Below are 24,959 nucleotides of genomic sequence, written 5' to 3'. Positions count from 1 at the left end.
TGGGCTGCCATCTATGGGGTCACACAGAGTCGGACATGACTGAAGCGACTTAATTATTGAATGTGAGGAAGTTCCTGATTTGTATAAGTAAGGGTGGTACTGGAAATCCTTGAACTTTTAGCTGGTGTCTGAAGTGAAGGCAATCTCATGAGGAGTGCTCCCTTAAGCTTTGTGGCTTGGCAAACTCTTTGCAGCAAGGCAGGGGGTGAAAAAAATCTAGCCAAGTTGAAGCCCCTCAAAGGTCTCTGAAAACTACCAGAGAGCTCTGGGGCTAGAATGATCCCTTAGAGTCGGCTGGAGTTGGGACAAAATCATACAGTCATTGGCTGTGGGCTGCCTGCTGGCTCTCTGTAGCTGAGGCAGATTGCTTTAGGAGTTGATTGCAGAGAGCTGAGTAACACCCAACATTGGAGAAATATGTCCCTCATTCCAACAGTAGATATTTTTTTTTTATTGTGGTAAAATAACATAACATAAAATAATATAAAATTTACTGTCTTCATGATTTCCAAGTAAACTTCACATGGTTTTGCAACCATCACCACCATCCATCTGCAGAACTTTTCATCTTCCCCATCTGAAACTCTGTCCCCACTAAACACTAACTCCCCATTTCTCCTCCCAAAGCCTCTGGTAACCAACGTTCTAATCTCCGTCTACATGTGTCTGACTACTTTAGGTACCTTATATAAGTGGAATCTTTCAATTTTTGTTCTTTGTATCTGGATACATAATATGATACATAATACATAAAATTTTGTTCTTTGTATCTGGATATGGTGGTTGGAATTGGAAGAATTATCAGAAAAGTTGGTAATTGACTTTGGTAGACACTCTTTCATCTGCTCCTTGGGAAACATACATGTGAGGTTTCCTAGGAAAGTTCCAGTTGAAACTCAGTATTAATCATATCTCATTTCAATTTCAAAATACCCTAGTTTGAACAGGAAATTAGTCATCCTATTTGCTCAAAAATATGGCCAAGACCATTAAGAAACAAAAATGCACTAAATATTTTGGTCCTTAAGGTAGAGTCTAGATCCTCAAATCAAGGCGTAGGCAAAAAAATCATAGGAAAAGTTTAGAAACAATAAATAAGAAGCAAGTGAGAGCTATGATTATTTTACAGTGCTAGAAATAAGACTCCCTGTGAACAGAGGTCCTGGATAATGTATAAAGAGAGTGAGAAGGGTATACTGATGTGCTTCACAAAGTCCAGGAGAGCTATGACTTGTGTGGGGAGTCCAAAATAACTTATTGTTTCCATTAAAGCTATTCTAAGAGGAAAAATGGGGCTTCCCTGGTGGCTCAGTGGTAAAGAATCCACCTACCAATGCAGGAGATGCCAGTTTGATCCCTGGGTCAGGAAGAAACCCTGGAGTAGGAAATGGCAACCCATTCCAGCATTCTTGCCTGGGAAATCCCATGGACAGAGGAACCTGGCAGGCTCCAGTCCACAGGGTCACAAAGAGTCAGACATGACTGAGCGACTAAATAACAACAATTTCAACAACAAGAGGAAAAATTGTGTAAACAGAAAGCAGAGTGCCAAATAGGTACAAATCACTATGGGACTGCAGATTCAGAATTTCTTGTTGCACATATTTGAATTTACTGCCTTTCCCAGTATTATGAACCAAAAGAAAAAAAAATGTTGACACAGGTATTAAAATTAGGCTATTCTGATGATAATCCCCCACAGGGCACTCTTGATGTCCTTGTTCCTTAGACTGTAGATGAAGGGGTTCAGCATAGGGGTGACCACAGTGTACATCACCGAGACCACTGCACTCTTCCTGTGGGAAGATGAGACAGTGGAGCTGAGATACACCCCAAGGGCTGCTCCATAAAATAAGCAAACAACTGACAGATGAGAACCACAGGTAGAGAAGGCTTTGTACTTCCCATCTGAAGATGAGACTTTTAGAATGGAGGATATAATTCGAATATAAGAGTAAAAGATCCCTGAGAGTGGAACTCCAGCCAAGATGGTACCAATGAAATAGATTAATATGTTACTGGTGGAGATGTCTGAACAGGCAAGGTTGAGAAGTTGAGAAAGTTCACAAAAGAAATGAGGGATTTCCACATCTGCACAGAAGGTAAGCTGTGACATCATCAAGTAGTGAAGTTGAGAGTTCAAAAGGCTGATGGAAAATGACACCAGGACCAACAAGCCACAGAGGTGGGGGTTCATGATGGCCAGGTAATGCAGAGGGTGACAAATGGCCACCAATCGATCATAAGCCATCACCGTCAGAAGGAGACTCTCCAAGCATGCAAAAAGAGAAAAGACAGTCACCTGAGCTAGGCATCCTGCATAAGGGATGGATTTGCTCTGTGTGTGGAGGTTCACTAGCATGTTGGGGACAGTGGTGGTGCTTATACCAATGTCAGCCAAGGACAGATTGGAGAGGAAGAAGTACATGGGGGTGTGGAGGTGAGAATCGGAGCTGACAGCCAGGATGAGGAGCAGGTTCCCAAGCACAGTGGCCAGGTACGTGGACAGGAAGAGTCCAAAGAGGAGGGGCTGCAGGTCTGGATCATCTGAGAGCCTCAGGAGGAAGAATTGTGAGACACGTGTACGATTGTGTGGTTCCATGAAGAAGGGACACCTTTTTAAAGAGAAGAGAATGTTGAATAAACAATACAAATATAGAGGCACAGACATAAGTGTCCAGAGTTTGGATTTGAACAATTCAAAATTCAGAAATAAAGTATGCATGCTTGAGGACCATACAGCACAATTCATTGAGCAGTATTTTTCAGTGTGAACACATCTTTACTAATGCTGAAGACATTCATTTTTTCCTTCATACATCTATTTTAGAGGCATGGGGCCAAAGAGTATTAGAGAAGAACATTTTGAGATCACAATCCATGAACACGGTCATATATCTGTCCCCTACCTTTGAGAGAAAAATATAGGATAAAAAGTATTCTTCTTTTTTAAAAGATTATTATAATTAAAGCACAAGAAATAGCAGTCAAAAGTACTATATCTTATTCAAATGCAGTACAAGAAATTCCCTTGATTTGCACTGTAGTCCCAGAAAGCTAAAAAGCACTGTCTCTGGATTCTAAATTAAAATCAAATGTTCACAATCAGATAGCATTTGTATAGGTTAAGTAATTTCAAGGGTTTTTTCATCTTTATTTATGTTTATTTATTTCATCTTTATGATATTCATCTTCCATGGAGGTAACTGCTTATTCAAATATGTGGGTTGTCTGGTCACTGTCTCTTTAAATATAACTCAAATATAAATATTTGACCTTGATGGACTCCACATTTTGATAAGTATATTTTTGTTAAAAGAGTAAAATCATATGGCATCCACGATCCTGAAGATAGCATTAATGTATGATGCAGCAATTATTAAATAATAATTAAATTTTAATACTTTGAAGTTTTTTTCATTTTTGTAGAGTTTTTCTCAGTGCTATATACTGTTGGAGAAAGATTTGAGGTTGAGTTTGCATTTTACTGTTTTTGTTTGTAAGGCTAGGAAAACTTCTTAATTGTGTCTTTACTCCTAAACATTTGTAAAGTGTTGCTGCTGCTGCTGCTGCTGCTGCTAAGTCGCTTCAGTCATGTCCGACTCTGTGTGACCCCATAGACGGCATCTCACCAGGCACCCCCGTCCCTGGGATTCTCCAGGCAAGAACACTGGAGTGGGTTGCCATTTCCTTCTCCAACTCATGAAAGTGAAAAGTGAAAGTAAAGTCACTCAGTTGGGTCCAACTCTTAGCGAACCCATGGACTGCAGCCCACCAGGCTCCTCCATCCATGGAATTTTCCAGGCAAGAGTACTGGAGTGGGGTGCCATTGCCTTCTCAGTGTAAAGTGTTGACTCCTCATCAAATCCAGTCCTCTTAAGAATAGTTGAAAAATTTAAGAACAAAGCCCAGTCTCAAACCCTAAATTGGTCTTCTTATGCCAGATTAAGAGCTGTTCAGGTAGTTCTTTTTTATTGAGGAATCAAGTTTCAATCAACATTGAACTCCCTGAAGGCAACTCAAGTCTTCATTTCTCCTGACAAGTCAAAATATGAATGTAATTGGGAAAAATCAAAACGGGAAAAAAAATAGTAATATCACAAACAGTTGGGTAGTTTGTACATCTGTAAAATAGGTACATTAATTGAACTGAACTTACAGGTTTGCTATAAGCAATTAAAGTACTCACACTTACAAGCAACTGGTCACCATAGTCTAGCCTAGTTAACATATAAAATTAGCTTTCACATGCCCTTTTAACTTCCCAACTTCTGTCAGTTATACTTCGAAGGCTTGTTTTAATATCCAGATAAGTTGAATTTAAAAATTGAAAAACCAAAAACTATGTATGTATCTTAATTTAATTGAACTTACAGTCATTATAATGTTGATGTAGCTATCACAAAAAGGAATCTGTGCCCTATTTGTCTATTAAAAGTCAAAAAAAAAAAAAAAAACTAGAGGGAATTTTGCTCTCCCTGCATGATCTTATTCCCTTGCACTTCAGTGTTTCCCCATGTTAAACACATCATGAGTTGGGTAAGCATGTTTTCTTTCAGTGTTTCCATAACATTCGTATTGATTTATGTATTCATAAGAAGTTTTCTTGAAAACTTTACTAGATACTACCTACCATAGATGAGTCCCTATTTACCACTTTATGAAATACTTCTATTTCAACACATAATATGATGTATGATATTACCTGAGGGATAAATTTTATTTTCCTTTTCAATTTTTTATTATGACACAGCTCAGAAAATTCTTGGGCCCCTATCTATATTACACAAATAAAAGTCCCAAAAGACATATGCATCTAAGACTATTGTTTGAGTTTTAAAAATTGAAGCATGTGCAATTTTCCTATTCCTATCTTCTTGTGTGATAAAAAAGATCACACAAAAGCAAGTGCATGCTCTGATTGTCAAGGTATAAAATTAGAAAGATCTCTGAAATCTCACTGGCGATAGGCTTTTCATGATAAAATCACAGGAAAATTCCCGTCTTGTACAGGGAATGACATTTCTGTAACTCAAATGTTTTAGATGGGCTGGAAAATGCATTCTTATTCACAGAAAACCCTATCATCCATAATAGTCATACAATAAAAGCGCCTGAAAACCACTTAGTCTATTTGTTAATTCACAGATAAATTCACCAAATCCCCAGCAGAAGAAACCCACAGTTCTACTTCCATTTGATCATCTGGGACTAAAGCAGGTTTCAGAAGAAAACAAGCAATCCACTCTGGTGGGACAGAGTCCTAGGACTGGAACTGGGAGGTGCTTGTCTGAGGCCCACACCTTTCATATACTAAATATGGAGTGTGTGTAAATCTCTGCAAAATATCTCTGCAAAGATATTCCTCACATTGAAATCAGGCCAATAACACCCATTTGTAGGACATGTAGGGTGTCAGGGAAGGGGAAATTACCCCTTCTACCCTTCTGGAGTTCTTGTGGCTGGATTAATAATAAAATCAACACAGGGCACGTTAACAGGAGAAAAAGGAATCGAATATTAATTTGTGCACTTGAAGGTCACATAAAAATGGAACCTAAGAAGTGGCCAAAGCAGGTAGCTTTTATCCTCTTTAGATAAAGAAACAAAATATTTGTAAGAAATTGACAGGACAAAGAAACTTAGGCTTTGAGTGCTTCATTAGTGAAGAATCTAAACAGTTTGAGCTTGAGGTAGTGTATTGAAGAAATAATGAGTTTTGTTTAAACAGATTTCTGGGCCCTAAATTCCCTATGTCTGACAATAAGGATGTCCTTCTTCCCCTAGATAAAGCTTCCCAGGTGGATAGGTGGTGAAGAATCCATCTGCCAAAGCAGAAGATGCAGGAGACATGGGTTTGATCCCTGAGTTGAGAAGACCCCCTGGTGAAAGAAACAGCAACTCACTCCGATATTCTTGCCTGGGAAATCTCTGATGGGCTACAGTCCGTGGAGTTACAGAGTCAGATGCGACTGAATTCACATCTCCCTCTAGATACAGGGAGTGCCCCTTTCATATGAGAGATTTTCCTCCTTCTCAGGGGGACAGAGGAGGATCAGAATTTCCTTCTTGCATTGGCTGCTTCAGAAGCAACTTCATTTCAAACTGATCAATAGATCATTGCAGTATGCTTTGTGGCAACCCATCCTGATCCCCAGTAGAGATATCTGAAGAGGTCAGCACAATAAATATTCTGTCATAGGTTTTGAATCAGAAGTTGAATTATTACTGGAGTAGTTGGATATTGATGAAACACAATCCTAATAAAATTTAATGATCTTATATTCTATTTTATATAGGAGAGGTAGAAGCCTATTGAAGGAAAGTTTCACGGCTCAAAATAGCCTGGAGTTAAAACTCCCCTACAGGTCCTCCCCACCATTCTATGCAAAACAAAGAACTCGCTCAGCTGAAGAAAAATATGGACATTAATTAAGGTTGATTACACCCAGCTCCCAGCTGGTTCAGCCTCTGATCTCCAAAATTCCATGCCCCAGCCGTTTAAGAGATAACTACTCCGAAAAACCTTGGAGAAGAGCAGGCTCCCTTAAGACAGTAACTTTCCACATATGTGCCTATATATACTTACTCTTTTCTTGGATAAGGGCCGCAGCTCACTAGTCTGACTGCTGCCCCTTCTCGCCTCATTAAAGGTGATCTGTTCTTGCAGCGTGCCAGTCTCGTTCTTTTTCTGAACCTCACCTTCTCTAACTCCCTTACCCTACATTTTTGGTGCCAAAACCCAGGAGTTTGAAGTTCCTTCTCGTTCTCCACAGCCAGCTCTTCGCAGCGTGGAAGACTGCCAAGCTCACTTTCCCACCCGGGCTTTCAAGACCTCCTCAAAAGGACGCCCTGTGCCTTCTTGAGCGGTACAAGTCCTGTGTAAGGGCTTTATTGGTTTTCCACATAACCCGAGGAATATTGGTCTCTCTCTCTTTCTCTCTCTTCCTCTTTTCTCTACACTTTCTTTTCCACAAGACCGACCAACTCCAGGACAGAGGCCTTTTGCCATTCTTGACCATGCTACATGCAACACTCCACTCAAGCTGGCCCCTAGATTAAGGTAAGATCCAGACGGTGTTCTAGAGGTGCCCTAGAACTCAGTCCTCTCAGGGTCCCAGCGACCCCCAGCCCAGGGCCACTCTGTAGGTGATGGTGGAGGATGCTCCACCTCGACATAGAGCTCTCTTCTCAACTCCTATTGTGACTACAGGTGATGACTCAAGCTCCCAAGAAGAGCCTCTGCTTGCCTTTCAATTATGGGGTCTGGCCAATTTGTCCCCAAAAATTCCCCTCTGGCCTATGTTCTCAAAAATCTCAGACCACTCTCACTCACTGAACTCAAAGCTAATCACTTAAAACAACTCTGTATACAGATCTGGCCTCAATACCAATTAGACAACCAAAACCTCTGGTCTGAGTTCGGGACTTTCGATTTCAGTATTTTATCAGATCTCACTAACTTCCTCAAAAGGAATGGCAAATGGTCGAAGCTCCCCTATATTCGAGCCTTCTGAGACCTTAGAAGCCGTCCTTCTCTCTGCAAAGATTGTTCTACCTATCAAATCCTCCTCTGCTCTCTCTCCCCCTCCATTACAAAAGAATCCAAATCTAAAGCCCCGAAAAGGCCCCCTAAACCCTCAGCCCCCAGTTTTGACCAGACAGATGAGCCTCCTCCCTACTGCCCTGGAGAAAAAGCTTCTGGAGACGAGACCCCATCCTCTAGCCCTTCCTCCTCCAAAACAGAAGGCGATGACTCCAGAACCCCCAAAGAGATTTCCAGCCCCCTCCATTGGCCAGGACCCGAAGCAAACACATTTCCTCTCAGAGAGGCAGTGGGACCGGAGGGCCCTACATGGGTTCATGTGTCTTTCTCAATTTCTGATATGAGCCAAATTGAAGAAAAATTTGGATCCTTTTCAAAAAATCCTACTAGATACAGAAAAAATTCCTCTGCCTTGCACAAACATATCATTTAACCTAAAATGATCTTTATTACATCCTAAATGCCACTTTAACCCCTGATGAAAAGAAACGGATATGACAGACAGCCCAGACTCATGCTGATCAGCTCCATAACCAAGATAAAACTAATCCGGTGGTTAATGATACAGTCCCTCTAACTGAGCCACGGTGGACATATCAAACATATGATGCCTGCATCATATGATCACCTGTTTACTAGAAAAAAAATATGAAAAAGTATTTTATTACTTATTACACATTCATATTAACTACGATAAGATTAGAGAAGTGACTCGAGAAAAATCCTGCCCTTTTTCTTTCACGGCTTACTAAGGCAGTCCAAAATCACACTAATCTAGATATTTCCACCCCCGCCGGACTTCTGTACCTACATGTCCAGTTCATAAGCCAGTCAGCCCCCAATATTCACCGAAAACTACGCCAGCTAGAAAAGGGCCCTGAGACCCCCCAAAGAGACCTTCTAGAAATAGCCTTCAAGGTGTTCAATAATAGAGAGAAAGAGGCTAAGAGAAAAAACAACTGTGAGAGAAAAGCTAAATATGCCTTTTTGGCAGCAACAATCAAGATCAGCCCAGGCCAAGTCATCCCAGACTGGAACTTAAGACTCCCTCCCAGACCCTGCTTCCGATGCAACCAGTCAGGACACTGGACAAAAACATGCCCGAACCCGCGCCCCCCCAACAAAAACATGCCCAACCTGTGGTCAGTGGGGACACTGAGAGGTAGACTGTCCCCAAGGACGCCCTGACACCCCTGGGGAGGTCCACACCTCCCAGACCTGGAGAGTGAAATGTCCACAGGGATGCCCTGGCACCCCTGGAGACATCCCCACTTCTCCCCAAACCCCAGCCCAACCCTACGAGAGTTGTTCCAATGACGGGGCCCTGGTTCCAGCCCCCTGGTCCGTGTCCTGAACACGAGCTCAGATCTTAGGGTAGATGGGGTAGTGGCCAAAAAAAGACCTACTTTATAGTAGACACTAGAGCCACTTTCTCTCTCTTAACTTCCTACTCTGGCCCAACTCAAGACTCAGAACTCACAATCAAGGGGGTGTCTGGCCTTAAGGCCAAAAATCAGCCCTCCATTACTGTCAATTTAAAAGATCCACCCTCATACACTCATTCCTCATAATGCCTCAGTGCCCAATGACAATCCTGGAGAGAGATTTGTTATCCAAATTGGAAGTCTTTATTACCATAGCCCCCCTCAATACAGTCTCTATATTCTGCATGCAGATGACACCTAGACCATTTCTATCCCTCACCCCTGACCTTCCCTTGGATCTACCCAGCTTAGACCCCCAAGTCTGGGACACTGATCACCCATCCATAGCCAAACATCATCCCCCAGTTCACATTACCCTAAAAGACCCCTCAACTATAATCACCCAACAACAGTAATCTCTCACCCTAGAGGCCCACAAGAGACTTAAGCCTATCATAGACCACCTTCTTCAAGCCTCTATCTTAATTCCTACCCATTCACCACACAACACCCCTATTCTGGCAGTAAAGAAGAGACCAAACTCTTGGAGACTGGTCCAGGATCTGCAAAAAATCAATGAGGCTATCACGCTGACATTCCCAGTAGTCCCTAAGCCTCACACCCTTCTGTCTGCCATACCCCCCGACTGCAACCCACTTCACGGTATTAGATCTCAAAGACGCCTTTTTCACCATCCCCCTCCACCCCCTCTCCCAACCCCTTTTTGCCTTCACCTGGCAAGACCTCAAGACTCATGTTTCCCAACAATTAACATGAACAGTTCTCCCCCAGGGGTTCAGAGACAGCCCCCACTTTTTTGGACAGGCTTTACAAAAGGACTTACAGACACTCGACCTAGCCCCGAGTCATCTCCTCCATTATGTAGATGACCTCCTCCTTTGTAACCCAACCCCAAAACTCTGCCTCCAACATACTGCCAAACTCCCCAGGGCCCTGGGATCCTGCGGTTATCAGGTGTCCCAATCCAAGGCCCAAGTAGTACAGACAAACGTCACCTACTTGGGGCTCTCCATATCCCACCAACAAAGAACTATTCCCCCAGATAGAACCCAGGCCTTGATTAACTGTCCGCTTAAAAAAAAATGAAAAGGGAATTCCTGTCTATCCTCAGTCTCCTAAACTTTTTCCGTATCTGGATCCCTAACTTCCCCCTCATTACAAAGCCACTTTGTGAGACAACTAAAGGATGTCTGGGTGAGCCCCTTTTTAACCTTTCCTTGCTGGCTAATCCAATTCGCCAGTTCACCCAAAGCCTCCTCTGAGTGCCAACTCTCCACCTGCCAGATCACACCATACCATTCTTTCTCTTTGCCCATTCCAACCAAGGACAGGCCCTGAGACTTCTATGTCAGCGGGCCGAAGACACCTGGGCTCCCATAGCCTATCTGTCAAAACAGATTGACATGGTGACCAAGGGGTGGCCTCCCTACATACAGGCCACAGCTGCAATCGCAGCCCTCGTACCCGAAGCAAATGAACTCTCTAGACATGCCCCTTTAACAGTCTGTTCTCCACACACCTTCTGAGACTTACTATCACATTGGGCTTTCCTCTCCCTTCCCCCTTCCAGGGTACAGGTCCTACATGCCTTTCTCCTCGACCCTTGGCTCTCATTCTGCCCCCGCTCTCCCCTTAAGCCCACCAGCCTATTACCCACGTCTGCTACAACAGACCCTCTCTTACATAGCTGCAACCACCCTCTTAATACCTGAAGCCCAAAAACTAACCCAAAATGCTCCTCTAAATGTATGCTCACTTCATTCCTTCAAAGATTTACTCTCTCATCGGGCTTTCCTTTCTCTGCCCCCTGCTCGACTACAAATCCTCCACACACACCTCCTCGGCCCATCCCTTTCTTTTATGCCTTGTAAACCTCTTAATCCTGCTAGCTTACTCCCTGCACCAGATCCAGAAACAAAACACCTATTTCATGACTGTGTTCAGACCTTAGTTACGACACTTAATCCCTTTAAACACATAACTGGTCAACCCCTTACTGACCCCAAAGTCCCATCCTGGTTCACAGATGACACTGCCCAAAAACAAGCCCCATTTGGGGCTCAATACTCCTTGGAAGAAAAGTTATGACCAACCTAGATAGCATATTGAAAAGCAGAGACATTACTTGGCCAACAAAGCTCCATTTAGTCAAGGCTATGGTTTTCCAGTGGTCATGTATGGATGCGAGAGTTGGACTGTGAAGAAAGCTGAGTGTCGAAGAATTGATGCTTTTGAACTGTGGTGTTGGAGAAGACTCTTGAGAGTCCCTTGGACTGCAAGGAGATCCAACCAGTCCATTCTAAAGGAGATCAGCCCTGGATGTTCTTTGGAAGGAATGATGCTAAAGCTGAAACTCCAGTACTTCATGTGAAGAGTTGACTCATTGGAAAAGACTCTGAAGCTGGGAGGGATTGCGGGCAGGAGGAAAGGGGGACGACAGAGGATGAGATGGCTGGATGGCATCACTGACTTGATGGACATGAATTTGAGTGAATTCCGGGAGATGGTGATGGACAGGGAGGCCTGGCATGCTGCGATTCATGGGGTCGCAGAGAGTCGGACACGACTGAGCGACTGAACTGAACTGAACTGAACGCTATAGTTCAGGGACAACCCAACAAAGTTATCCCCCCTCACCTCATCAAGTCAGCCACATTTCCAACTCACACATCCTCACAAGAGGCTGAACTGATAACTCTTACACAAGCCTTGACCCTAGCCAAAGACCAAAAGATAAACATTTACACTGACTCCAAATATGTCTATAACATATTACATTCTAACATTGTAATTTAGAGGGAGACGAAATTCCTCACTTAAGAAAACACACATATTCTCAATGATTCTTTTATTTCTAAACTCCTCCATGTGGCTCAACTCCCAAAACAAGCTGCTGTAATACATTGCCAGAGACATCAGCAACACAGTCCTATCTCCTTTTATAACAATATAGCAAATCATGAAACAAAACAACAAGCCACTTCTGTTAGTCCTGTCTTTACTATAGCCCAAATTGATGAGCCTAACATCCACACGTTACTTTCATATTTACATTTGCTTTTCCACCCCTCTGTAAAAGTACTTAAGGCTTTCCTTCAGAACTTTATTAAACTAAGGACAACGTGACTTATTTAAATAATTTGACCCAAACTTGTACCATTTGTCAGCAGACAAATCTTAACATTCACCCCTCTCCTTTCCCCACCCACCAAATTCACAGACATCTTCCTGCTGAAAGATAGATTTCACCCACATGCCACCAGTAAAAAGGGTTAAATTTTGCCTAGTCTTTGTAGATACATTTTCTAGACAGATTGAAACTTTCCTGACTACTAACAAAGGAGCCCCTACTGTGGCTCAGCTTATTCTTAGTGAAATCCTCCCAAGGTTTGGAATGCCTTCCTCCCTCCAGTTTGACAATGGGCCCAAGTTCACATCCCAAATCACCCAAAATATTGCACGAGCCCTTCAAGTTCCTTAGAGATTTCACATTCCTTATCATACCCGGTCTTCCCATAAGGTTGAGAGAGCCAACCGAGTCCTAAAAGAAACAATGACCAAATTAACGATCGAACTTCATCAAGACTGAAGTAAACTCCTCCCTTTAGCCCTCTTAAAGGTCCGGGCCTTACTGAAAAAAAAAAAAAAAAACCCTTAAATATCAGTCCATTTGAGGCCATGTATGGGAGGCCCATAATACCTTTAGATCTTCCCCCTCCCAAGACAGTCCCAAACTGCCTTCCCACCTTTTCCTTTACTTGCCCAGATACGAGATGCCCTTTGACAACATATAGATAACTTACTCCCTCGACCACACCCCAATCTTCCACACCCATCCCTTCAAATAGGAAACAAAGTCTATATGACAGTTCAGTCCCACTCAGATCTAACCCCAAAATGGCAAAGACCCTAAACGGTAATTCTGCTGACCCCTACCACTGTAACATTAAAAGAAATCACCCCTTGGATACACGTCACCCAGTTTAAAAAGGTTATGCAGCCCAATGATAAAAATGCTTGCCAGACTAATACTTATCAAGTCTCTCACACAGGCCCTACAACTCTAAAGTTCTCACAATTTCCACTGGCCCCACTGGTGATGGATGAGCCCGTCGGTTTCATGGCTACAATTATTCCTGGAACAACTTCTGACAGATATCTAGGTCTTGAGTCCTCAAACATCCACGCTCGAACACATTGAAGATTACACCTCCACCCTGTGACTACAAAAAACCTTCTATAACTTTTAACCCCTTCTCAGACCATTCATTTTTATCATCCTCCTATACCTACCTTTGGGCCTTTTTTGTTTAATCTTTTCCAGAGATTCCTCCAAGACCGAATTCAAGCCATTTCCTGAGACCAAGTCAAGACTGTTCTTTTGCTTGAGACCCTAACAGCTAAAATAAAAAATCAACACTACGAGCCTTAGACTTCCTTCCTCCCAGACCACAAACCCCTGACCCTCATTTATCAGCGCGAAGAAGCCCTAAACATTAACGGCGTCCACCTCTCTTTCTTTTTTCTATATATTCCTTAGGGTCTGGAGTGAAAGAAAGCTACAAGGCTCAAAATAGCCTGGGGTTAAAACTCCCCTCCAGGTCCTCCCCATCATTCTATGCAAAACAAAGAACTCTCTCACCCAAAGAAAAAAATGGACATTAAGGATGATTACGCCCAGCTCCCAGCTGGTCCACCCTTTGTCAGATCTCCAAAATTCCTTGCCCCAGCCTTTTAAAAGATAACTACTCCGAAAAACCTTGGAAAAGAACAGGCTCCCTTGAGACAGTAACTTACCACATACATGCATATATATACTTACTCTTTTCTTGGATAAGTGCAGCAGCTCACTAATCTGACTGCTGCCCCTTCTCACCTCGTTAAAGGTGATCTGTTCCTGTAAAGTGCCAGTCTCATTCTTTTTCTGAACCTCACCTTCTCTAACTCCCTTACCTTACACCTGTTATATCCCAAGAAATTCATTTGCAGAATGAATGGAAATCCAAAATGTGTCTTAGTCCACATGATAAGATTGACTTCCCTCCTTTCTTTCTTTTTAAATGTTTATTTATTTATTTATTCTTGGCTGTGCTAGGTCTTGGTTGCTGTGGACAGGCTTTCTTCAATTGGGATAGGCAGGGCCTACTGTCTATTGGGGAAGACAATTTCTCATTGTGGTGGCTTCTCTTGTGTCAGAGCATGGCTCTAGGGTACGTGGGACTCAGTGGCTGCAGCACATGGGCTCAGCAGTTGTGTCATGGGCACGTGGGATCCTCCCGGACCAGGGATCAAACGCGTGTCCCCTGCACTGGCAAGCAGACTCTGGTCCACTACATCACCAGGAAAGTCTTCTTTCTTTCTTTCATTCTCTCTCTCTCCCTCTCTCTCTTTTTAATTTTTGTGAGTGACTGTTTTTTTTTTTTTAATAATTGAGTGTTGTAGATTCTATTTAATGGAAACTGATGAGTCCCTTAGAAAGTGACACAGAGGCATACAAGCACTGTTTCATCTTTTGTCTAGTCCAGCAAAACATTGCTGGAAGGAATGAAAAAACAATCAGGAAAATGCCCAGTGCATGGAAGTTTTATTGCCCACACTGCTTCTGAGAACTAAAGAAGGGTCTATCAGTATCCAACTGAGATTTTTGTTCTTGTAGCCTATTCTGTGTAAGGAAGAAAAGGCTCTGAGGAACGGAAAATAGATAAGTCTCAGTTGTTTTCCTATAGGCAGTCAGAATCCACTAACATAAAAAAAAAAAAAAAAAGTAAAACGTTGTCTCTGGCTTCCCTGGTTGCTCACTGGTAAAGAATCTGCCTGCAACACTGGAGACATTTGATCCCTGAGTTGGGAAGATCCCCTGAAGGATGAAATGGCAACCCATTCCAGTATTCTTGCCTGGAGAATTCCATGGACAGTGGAGCCTGGTGGCTACAGTCCATAGGGTTGGAAAAGTCAGACAAGACTGAGCAACTAAATAATAACAAAAGGTTCTCTCAGGATCTAGGGAAAGCTAAACCTCAGATCACCCATTATTTTAGTTAAGTAACTGGTACTTAGCCTTAAGGATAATATTAATAATAAAACTAACTAAAATTTACTTTGCTTTAACTGTAATGCCTCCATCACACATCTAGGCATGTGTTAGAATACATTTTCTTTCATTCTTTGTCAACACAGTGTATCAACTGGATATCAACTTAGATGGCAACATTGAGGATCAGAGATGTTAAGGACTTGCTCAGTGTCATTCAGATAATAAATAGACAAGATTCAAACTCAGATGGTGGGTCTCTGAGGTGCATGCACTGAGCTTGTTTACTGTTTCCCCACACTTCAGAGAGTTTAAGCAGAGGATCAGAAGTCTCTTCCAAGCTTTCTAAAGTACACATTTCTTGTTTCCTGCCTCAGAATACAAACCAACGCCCTGACGCCACACTCCCTTAGAGATCAAGAAGGTATTAATTACAAGAATAAAAGAGCAAGTGGACAGGGAAGCAAAATCCAAGAACAGGGACAAGAGAGAGAACTGCCTTGAACTGCATGAACTCATTCTTCCTGGAATCCCCACCTCCACCTTCCTTCCGGTAGTTGTTAAGCAGGTACCACCACTGCTTTCCACTGTGTCTACCATGAACGCCTAAAGGGAAGAGCCCAGTAAGCAGGACGTCTCTGCCTGAGATGAAAAGGAAGAGAGTTTGCTTTTTGTTCTTTTTGTTTATAGTGGCTAGGAAAAGCATCTTAAAGATGTCTCCAATCCTAAAACATTTTAAAAAGTTGATTTCTCATCAAATCCAACCCTCTTAAGAACAACTGATAAATTTAGGACCAAAGTCAAGTATCAAACTCTAAGCTGACCTTCTTATGCCTGTTTAGGAGTTTTTCAAGTCAGCATTTCTTTATAGAGAGTTTGCATTTCTCCTACATTCAGTCCTGGAATCCAGGCTATATTAGCAGAGGAGGATATTTTGTAGGTGCCTTATGTATAGCATTTCACTGTCCTCATTCAAATCCGAATTTACCCCCTTTTCCACTCCATGGCCTGATAAATATTTCATAAAAATATTGTGTTCCTATCCTCAACTGTAAAGTGATGCTCATGCATGTTGTGGGAGAGGTAATGCAGATAAAAGGAAACAAGCAATAGAAAAATTTAGCTTGGCTCCTGGCAGTTGGAATCCAAAGTAAAGGTTTGTGATACTATGGTTCCTGATATCATTTTCTTCACTATCATCTGCATGATCCTCTGGAGTGCTTAAGCACAGTTTGCTGCTGCTGCTGCTGCTGCTAAGTCGCTTCAGTTGTGTCCGACTCTGTGCGACCCATAGACAGCAGCCCACCAGGCTTCCCGTCCCTGGGATTCTCCAGGCAAGAACACTGGAGTGGGTTGCCATTTCCTTCTCCAATACATGAAAGTGAAAAGTGAAAGTGAAGTCGCTCAGTCTTCACTTAAGCACAGTTTAGAGGGACCTATTTCTTTGTCAGTTAGAAAAGATGGGAATGGAAGGACAGTAAGTGTGGGATGAAATAGAATTTTAAATAAACAATATTGTAGAGCGATTGTCCTTTAATTAAAAAAATAGACATTAAAAAAAAGAATTTTAAACAAGAGTTCTATGATCCCCAACACTCACAACAAATCAACTTCATAAGCCTTTGACCTTATCTATGTAATGGTTCCCTCTCACTGGCTATCTCAACTGTCCCACTGCCTTGACAGTGATCAAACATGGCTCCCCCATCCTGCATTCAGTGTCTCCCACTGCACTTGGCACTCTCTGGGCTGTGCTATGTCTCTGCTGGACCAGGACTGAGGATTACAGATTGGCTGCCCCTCTCCTACCTGCTGTTGGATGAGGGCTGAAGCTGTGTCCTCAGGCCTGGCAGCAAGGCAGACTCAGGAATGGAACTTCTGGGGCAGACCACAACTCTGGGAAGCTGAGATACACAGGTATGGGACTCACTGGAATAGAGCTGGCTATTTGAAGGGCTGGGAAGCACAGGCTAATTATTTACAGTGGTGCAGCCTCGAGGTCTCCGTGCACATAACAGGTAATTAGACAAATTGGTCCATGGTCTTTCAAACTCTAAGGATTTGCTAATTTAATGGAAGATGAAAATTTCAAAAGTAAGTATTAGTAAGGATCTAGATCCTTCCTTTTTTCACAAGGAGACTGACCTCTCTCCTTATCTCTGATGTTCAAGTTGTTTATCAAAAATTTCAACATTTCCCTTTTAAATATATATATAATATTTCAGATTCTTTTTCATAATAGATTTTTATAAGACATTGAATATAGCTCCTATGCTATACAGTACGTTCTTGTTTATTTTACATACAATAGTGTGTATATGTTAATCCCAAACTTCCAACGTATCTCCCCTTCCTTACCCGTTTAGTAACCATCACTTTGTTTTCTGTGTCTGTGAGTCTGTTTCGGTTTATTCATTTGCATCATTTTTTTAGATCCTGCATATAAGTGATGCCATATGATACTTGTCTTTCTCTAACTAGCATATTTCACTTAGCATGATAAACTCTAGGTTCATCCATGTTACTGTGAATGGCATTATCGCATCCTTTTCTTTGACTGAGTAATATTCCATTGTACATATGTACCACATGTTCTTTATCCATTCATCTATTGATCAATATTTAGGTTGTTTCCATGTTTTAGCTAATGTAAATAGTGCTGCAATGAATATTGGAGTGGATGTATCTTTGGAACCATGATTTTCTCTGAATATAGGCCCAGAAGTAGAATAGCTGAATCACACATTAGCCCTATGTTTAGATTTTCTAAAAGAAATTTTTGGACTTCAATTGATTTCTAATACTGTGTTCATTTCTGCTGTACAGCAAAGTGAATCAGTTATACATAGGCATATATCCACTTTTGAAAAGATTTTTACCTATTTCCAAAGCAGGAATAGAGAAGCAAGTGGACACAGAGCGGGAGGGGAGGGAGGGACAAACCGGGAGGTTGGGATTGACATATACACTATCACATGTGAAATAGATAGCAAGTGGGAACCTGCTATAAAGCACAGGAAGCTCAGCTCAGTGTGATGACCTAGATGGGTGTGATGGGGGTGGTTGGGAGGGAGATCCAAGAGGGAGGCGATATATGTGTATAAATGTGGCTGATTTACTTCATTGTACAACAGAAACACAACATTGTAAAGCAATTATACCTCAATAAAATAAAATTGATTCCAAAATTTTATTGATATTTTCTTATACCATATTAAAAACAACCTTTAAAAATATTTATTTGGGGCTGTGCTGGATCTTCATTGCTGTGTGGGCTTTTCTCCTGCTGCAGCAAGCAGGAGCTACTCTCTAGCTGTAGTGTGCAGGCTTCCATTTCTGTGGCTTCTCTCACTGCAGAGCACAGGCTCAGCGCGCCTGGGCTTCAGTAGTAGTTGCAGTATGTGAGCTCTAGGGTCTGCTAGCTTCAATAACTGTGGCACACAGGTTTAATCATTGTGGTTCATGGCCCCTGGAGCACGCAGGCTTCAGTAGTTGCAGTTTGCAGGCTCTAGTTCATGGGCTCAGTAGTTGTGGCTCATGGGCTTTGTTGTTCTGAGGCACATGGAATCTTCCCAGAGCAGGGATCGAACCTGTGTCCCTTGCATTGACATGCGGATTCTCATCCACTGTGCCACTAGGGAAGTCCTCTACTTCTGTTTTGTAAGTAAGTTCACTTGTACCCATTTTTTTTTTTTTTTTTAGATTCTACATATAAGAGTTATCACATGATATTTGTCTTTCTGTGTCTGACTTACTTCACTCAGTATGACAAACTCTAGATCCATCCGTGTGATTGCAAATGGCTTTATATTGTTCTTTTTTATGGCTGAGTAACATTCCAATGTATATGTGTTCCACATCTTTATCCATTCCTCTGTTGATGGACAGTTAGGTTACTTTCATGTCCTGTAAGTTGTGTTTCCCTGGTAGCTCAGTCGGTAAAGAATCTGCCTGCAGTTCAGGAGACCTGGGTTTGATCCCTGGGTTGGGAAGGTCCCCTAGAGAAGGAAATGGCAACCCACTCCAGTATTCTTATCTGGAAAATTCTATAGACAGAGGAGCCTGGTGGGCTACAGTCCATGGGGTCCCAAGAGTCAGACAGAACTTAGCAACTAAACCACCACCACCATATCCTGACTGTTGTAAATAGTGCTGCAATGAATATTGGGGTGTTTATATCTTTTTGAATTATGGTTTATCAGGGAATATGCCCAGGAGTGAGATTGCTGGGTCTTATGGTAGTTCTATTTTTTTGTGTTTAAAGGACTCTTTATACTCTTCTCCATAGTGGCTGTATCAACTTACATTCCCACAAATAGTGCATGAGGGTTCCTTTATCTCCACACCCTCTATGGCATTTATTGTTCATAGATTTTGTTGATGATGGCCATTCTGACCTGTGTGAAGTGATAACTCATTGTAGTTTTGACTTGCTTCCTCTAATAATTAGTGATGATAAGCATCTTTTCATGTGTGTTTCAATCATTGAGCTGTTGTTATATTTTGGAAATTAATCCCTTGTCTGTAGCTTCATTTGCAAATATTTTCTCCCATTCTGAGGGTTGTCTTATTGTTTTGTTTATGACTTCCTTTGATATGAAAAATCTTTTGAATTTAATTAGATCCCACTTATTTACTTTTTTTATTTGCATTACTCCAGGAGGTGGATGAAAAAAGATCTTGCTACAATTTCTGTCAAAGGACGTTCTGCCTATATTTTCCCCTAAAGAATTTTATTCCTGCCTTACATTTAGGTCTTCAATCCGTTTTAGTTTATTCTTGGGTATGATGTTAGGAAGTGTCCTAATTTCATTCTTTTGCACGTAGCTGTCCAGTTTTCCCAGAACCACTCATTGAAGATACTCTCCTCCATTGTATATTCTTGCCTCCTTTGTCATAGATTAGGTGACCACAGAGGGTGCGGGTTTATCTCTGGGCTTTCTATCTTGTTCCCTTGCTTTATAGTTCAATTTTTGTGCCAGTAACATACCGTCTTGATTACTGTAGCTTTATAGTATAGTCTGAAGTCAGAGATCCCAATTCTTCCAGCTCCATTTTTCTTGCAGATTGCTTTAGCTATTTGGGGTCATTTGTGTTTCCATAAAAATTGCAAAATTATTTGTTCTATTTCTATGAAAATACCATTGATAATTTTATAAGAATTGCATTGAAACTATAGATTGCTTTGAGTAGTATAGTCATTTTCACAATATGGATTCAAGCCACACAACACAGCCAAAAAGATAGAGCAAAAAAAGAAGTGGGAAGGGGACACAAACAGACAAACAACACCTAAGATAAACAGCAGACAAAAACAAATAAGCAGCAGCAAAAGAGTTTTAAAAAAGAAAAAGAAAACAAATGGGCAGGCAAAGCCCAAGACAAATGGTAAAACAAAACTAAATAAACAAAAACAAAACCATATGACCCAGCAATGCCATTACTATGCATATACCCTGCTGCTGCTGCTGCTAAATCGCTTCAGTCCTGTCTGACTCTGTGAGACCCCATGGACTGCAGCCTGCCAAGCTCCTCTGTCCATGGGATTTTCCAGGCAAGAGTACTGGAGTGGGTTGCCATTTCCTTCTCCAGCATATACCCTGAGGAAACCAGAATTGAAAAAGACACATATACCCCAGTGTTCACTGCAACACTATTTACAACAGCTAGGACATGGAAGTAACCTAGAAGTCCATCAGCAGATGAATGAATAAGGAAGTTGTGGTACATACACACAATTGAATATCACTCAGCTATAAAAAAACACTGCATTTGAGTCAGTTCTAATGAGGTGGGTGAACCTAGGGCCTATTTTACAGAGTGAAGTAAGTCATAAAGAGAAAGACAAATATTGTATATTAACACATATATATGGAATCTAGAAGGATGGTACCAACGATCTTACATGCAAGGCAGCAAAGGAGATACAGACATAAAGAACAAACTTTTGGACTCAGTGGGAGAAAGAGAGAGTAGGATGATTTAAGAGAATAGCATTGAAACATATAAATTGCCATATGTAAAATGGTCAGTCGGAGTTTGGCGTATGATGCAGGGCATCCCAAGCTGGTGCTCTGTGACAACCTGGAAGGATGGGATGGGGAGGGAGGTGGGAGAGAGCTTCAGGATGGAAAGGGCACATGTATGCCTATGGCCAATTCATATTGATGTATGGCAAAAACCATCTCAATATTGTAAAGTAATTATTCTTCAGTTAAAATAAATAAATTTATTTTAAAAACAAGGAAGCAAAGAATATATTGATTAATTAACATAATTAATTAATAAAATTAATTAATAAAAACAAAGAAAATGAAAAAAAGAGAGAACAACAAAAGAACCCCAAAATGAAAACAAGGGAAAAAACAACAAAGAAAAGAAAAATAGAAAAATTAAAAATATTTTTAATTGTTTAAATTAAATAAAAACAAAACAATAAGAGAAACAACAGAACTAAACAAAATAATAATATTTTCCTGGCATCTCAGCTGTCAGTGTCTTAGCCCCCACCAGGAGCCACAGCCAACCTCTGCCTCCCCTGGAGGCACCTCTAAGTAGGTCTCTAACACCTCTAAGCAGGTCTCTGGACCCACTGTTGGGCAGCTCAGACTCTGACCTGGGCCAGCTCCCACATGTGCTTGCCCCCAGAGTCCACAGCTGCTACTGCTAAACAAGTCTCAGTTGCGAGAACACTCACAGTCTATTCAGACTTTTCATAGATGATCATAGGAATCTAATCTGCAATTGCAAGGAAAGATTTTTGTTCCTCTTCCCTAGTTGCCACACTCCTGGGGCTCAGCTGTTGTTTTAGCCCCACTTCTGTGTATTTTCTCCTGAGGCTGCCCTGGAGCTCAAATCTGCCTATGAGGACAGAGCATGGTGGTGGCAGCACAGCTGCCTAGGGTTGTAGGATCCCCAGCTACAAGTGCGTGGGGAAGCCGGCAGCCACGGGCATGAAAGATCGAGCCCTAGTAGGAGCCTTTCCTAGCACCTGGTGGCCGGCATGATAGAGTCCCCCAGCCCTGGTCAGAAAACATACCTTTTAATTCAATTTTTAAAAGATCAAGCCTCAGGAAAATTAATCTATAATTTTTCAAATTTAGACAGAGTAGAGAAATTACCAAGAAAAATCCATGAAATTCTGCTTTAAAAATCAGAATATGAAATTTTTCTTGGGGGAGCAGCAGATTACTATTAAAATAGAATATGGCAGACACTATTAAAATAGAACATTATTTCAGAATAATATTATCCTTATTAAGTAGTAAGGATATTATTCTTATTAAAATAGAATAATGTGTTGGTATTATTATTTTTTCCCAACTAAATTGAGATACAATTGACCAATAATGGGCTTCCCTGGTGGCTCAGATGATAAAGAATCTCCCTGCAATGCAGAAGACCTGGGTTCAATCCCCAGGTTGGGAAGATGCCCCGGAGAAGGAAATTGCAACCCACCCCACTATTCTTGATTCTTGTCTGGAGAATCCCATGGACAGAGGAGCCTGGTGGGCTATAGTCCATGGGGTCGCAAAAAGTGGTACACCACTAACATTTTCACCTACACTTTGACCAGTGACACTGTATAAGTTTAAGGTTCAGAATGTGATGATTTGATACAGTAAGAAACTTTCAGTTATAAAATACAGTTCTGTTAACTAAAGTCATAATGCCGTACATTAGATCCCTGGAACTTATCATCTTATAACTGAAAGCTTGTATGCTTTGACCAGCATCTCTCTATTTCTCCAACCCTGTAGCCTCTGGTAGCCACCATTCTACTCTCTGTTTCTGTGAATTAAGTTTTTTAGATTTGTAATTTTTATTATAACTAGTGTTACTGCTCCAAAAATATGTTGTTTTTGAAAGCTTTCAAAATAAAAAACAACATATTTTTGGAGCAGTAACACTAGTTATAATAAAAATTGCTGAAAATTAATGTATATTATGTTCATACAGTGATTACCTTGGGAAGGAAAATAAGATTGTGCCAACACATGATGTGAGTTATTCACATATATCTGCATTATTTCTTGCAATAAAAACACCTTGAATGAGGACCATTAAGTGGGTGAATTTGATACTATTGACTGGGTGGATACCAAGCCCTTCATATCCATTTTTTTTTTTTGCTCTATAGGTTTATTTTTATTATGGATTATCACTTGTAACAATTCAATATATATATAAATATAAAATTTTCAAATGCCATAGTTTGTCATTCAAATTCTTTTTCTTATAGGTTTCCATTACTTGTATTGATTTATATATGCATTGATCATTCATTGATCATTAATACACTTAATGATCATATATTTCATCATGTGTTCATGGCAAATGAATATTTATATCATGGACATTTCCTTCATTCCTTATCTACATGGTAAATTCCCAGCTTGAGTTTCATCTCATAAACACTTCCCTGAAATTTGCAGCTGTCATGCTAGGGATATTCTCTCTTTCTATTGTTGTCTTTCTTTGACTTGCTCCATCCCACTGCTTCCTTCGGAAGAATGAAACTTGCCAGGTGCCATTGTTTATGACAGAAAAAGAAAACCATAATAAGAAATGTCAGTATGAGAGTCCCATGTGCTGAATACTATGTTGGCTGCTCTTTTTCTGTTCATTTCTATTCTATTCATTGCAATATCCAGATACGGTTTTCTGATAGTTTTCATTGTACAATGAGAACCTGGAAGCTTCTCATACAGTTGAATTACTTTGAGCATTCTCAAAAAAAGTACTGGTCTTGGATTAAATTCAAAGTGTTTGAGTCTAAGTAATACAGTAAATAATAAAGGCTGTCTTGGCCACTTCTGTCTCCCCCAGGTAAGGGAAGACCGCTGCTTTACAGAAACAGTCCTGTTTGGATGCCTGATTATTTTGTATCATATTTTGTCTTATCTTCTAATCCTGTCTCTTCAAACGACCATAAACTGTTGCTACTGGATATTCTCTTAGGTTCAAAATATACATAGAATTACTTCTTTTATTCGTGCACTGTTTTTTTATTATTATTATTATTTTTTTAACTTTACAATATTGTATTGGTTTTGCCATATATCAACATGAATCCACCACAGGTATACACGTGTTCCCCGTCCTGAACCCTCCTCCCTCCTCCCTCCCCGTACCATCCCTCTGAGTCGTCCCAGTGCACCAGCCCCAAGCAACCAGTATCGTTCATCGAACCTGGACTGGTGACTTGTTTCATATATGATATTATTCATGCTTCAGTGCCATTCTCCCAAATCATCCCACCCTCTCCCTCTCCCACAGAGTCCACAAGACTGTTCTATACATCAGTGTCTCTTTTGCTGTCTCGTATACAGGGTTATTGTTACCATCTTTCTGAATTCCATATATATGCATTAGCATATTGTATTGGTGTTTTTCTTTCTGGCTTACTTCACTCTGTATAATAGGCTCCAGTTTCATCCACCTCATTAGAACTGATTCAAATGTATTCTTTTTTGGCTGAGTAATACTCCATTGTGTATATGTACCACAGCTTTCTTATCCATTCATCTGCTGATGGACATCTAGGTTGTTTCCATGTCCTGGCTATTATAAACAGTGCTGCGATGAACATTGGGGTACACGTGTCTCTTTCCCTTCTGGTTTCCTCAGTGTGTATGCCCAGCAGTGGGTCATAAGGCAGTTCTATTTCCAGTTTTTAAAGGAATCTCCACACTGTTCTCCATAGTGGCTGTACTAGTTTGCATTCCTACCAACAGTGTAAGAGGGTTCCCTTTTCTCTACACCCTCTCCAGCACTGTTTTAAAAATTATGACATCTATCAAATTCATCTGGAGAGTCTGTTAAAACTTAGATTTCTGGATGTTACCTCCAATGTTTATCAGCAGTGCATCTGGAGTGACACCTACAGTTAGCATTTCTAACAAGTTCCCAATTGATGCTGGCGCTTCTCATCTGG

At 41.2% G+C, this 24,959-nt stretch overlaps 1 protein-coding gene across 1 annotated transcript; it reads right to left on the bottom strand.

Annotated features, from left to right (window-relative positions):
* Nucleotides 1-1,672: 1,672 nt before the first annotated feature.
* LOC102268120 (olfactory receptor 7E178) lies at nt 1,673-4,461 on the bottom strand. Its single transcript, XM_005909856.2, has 2 exons — nt 4,445-4,461; nt 1,673-2,624 (listed from the first exon to the last, which is right to left on the bottom strand). Exon 2 carries the CDS (start codon nt 2,600-2,602, stop codon nt 1,673-1,675), a length of 930 nt encoding a protein of 309 aa, XP_005909918.1. The 5' UTR covers nt 2,603-2,624; nt 4,445-4,461.
* Between the last annotated feature and the right edge of the window lie 20,498 nt (nt 4,462-24,959).

Source organism: Bos mutus, chromosome 7 (genome assembly GCF_027580195.1).
Source record: "Bos mutus isolate GX-2022 chromosome 7, NWIPB_WYAK_1.1, whole genome shotgun sequence".
Lineage (NCBI taxonomy): Eukaryota > Metazoa > Chordata > Mammalia > Artiodactyla > Bovidae > Bos > Bos mutus.
The sequence above is the reverse complement of the archived record's forward strand: the minus strand, read 5'-3'. Positions and strand labels throughout refer to the sequence as shown.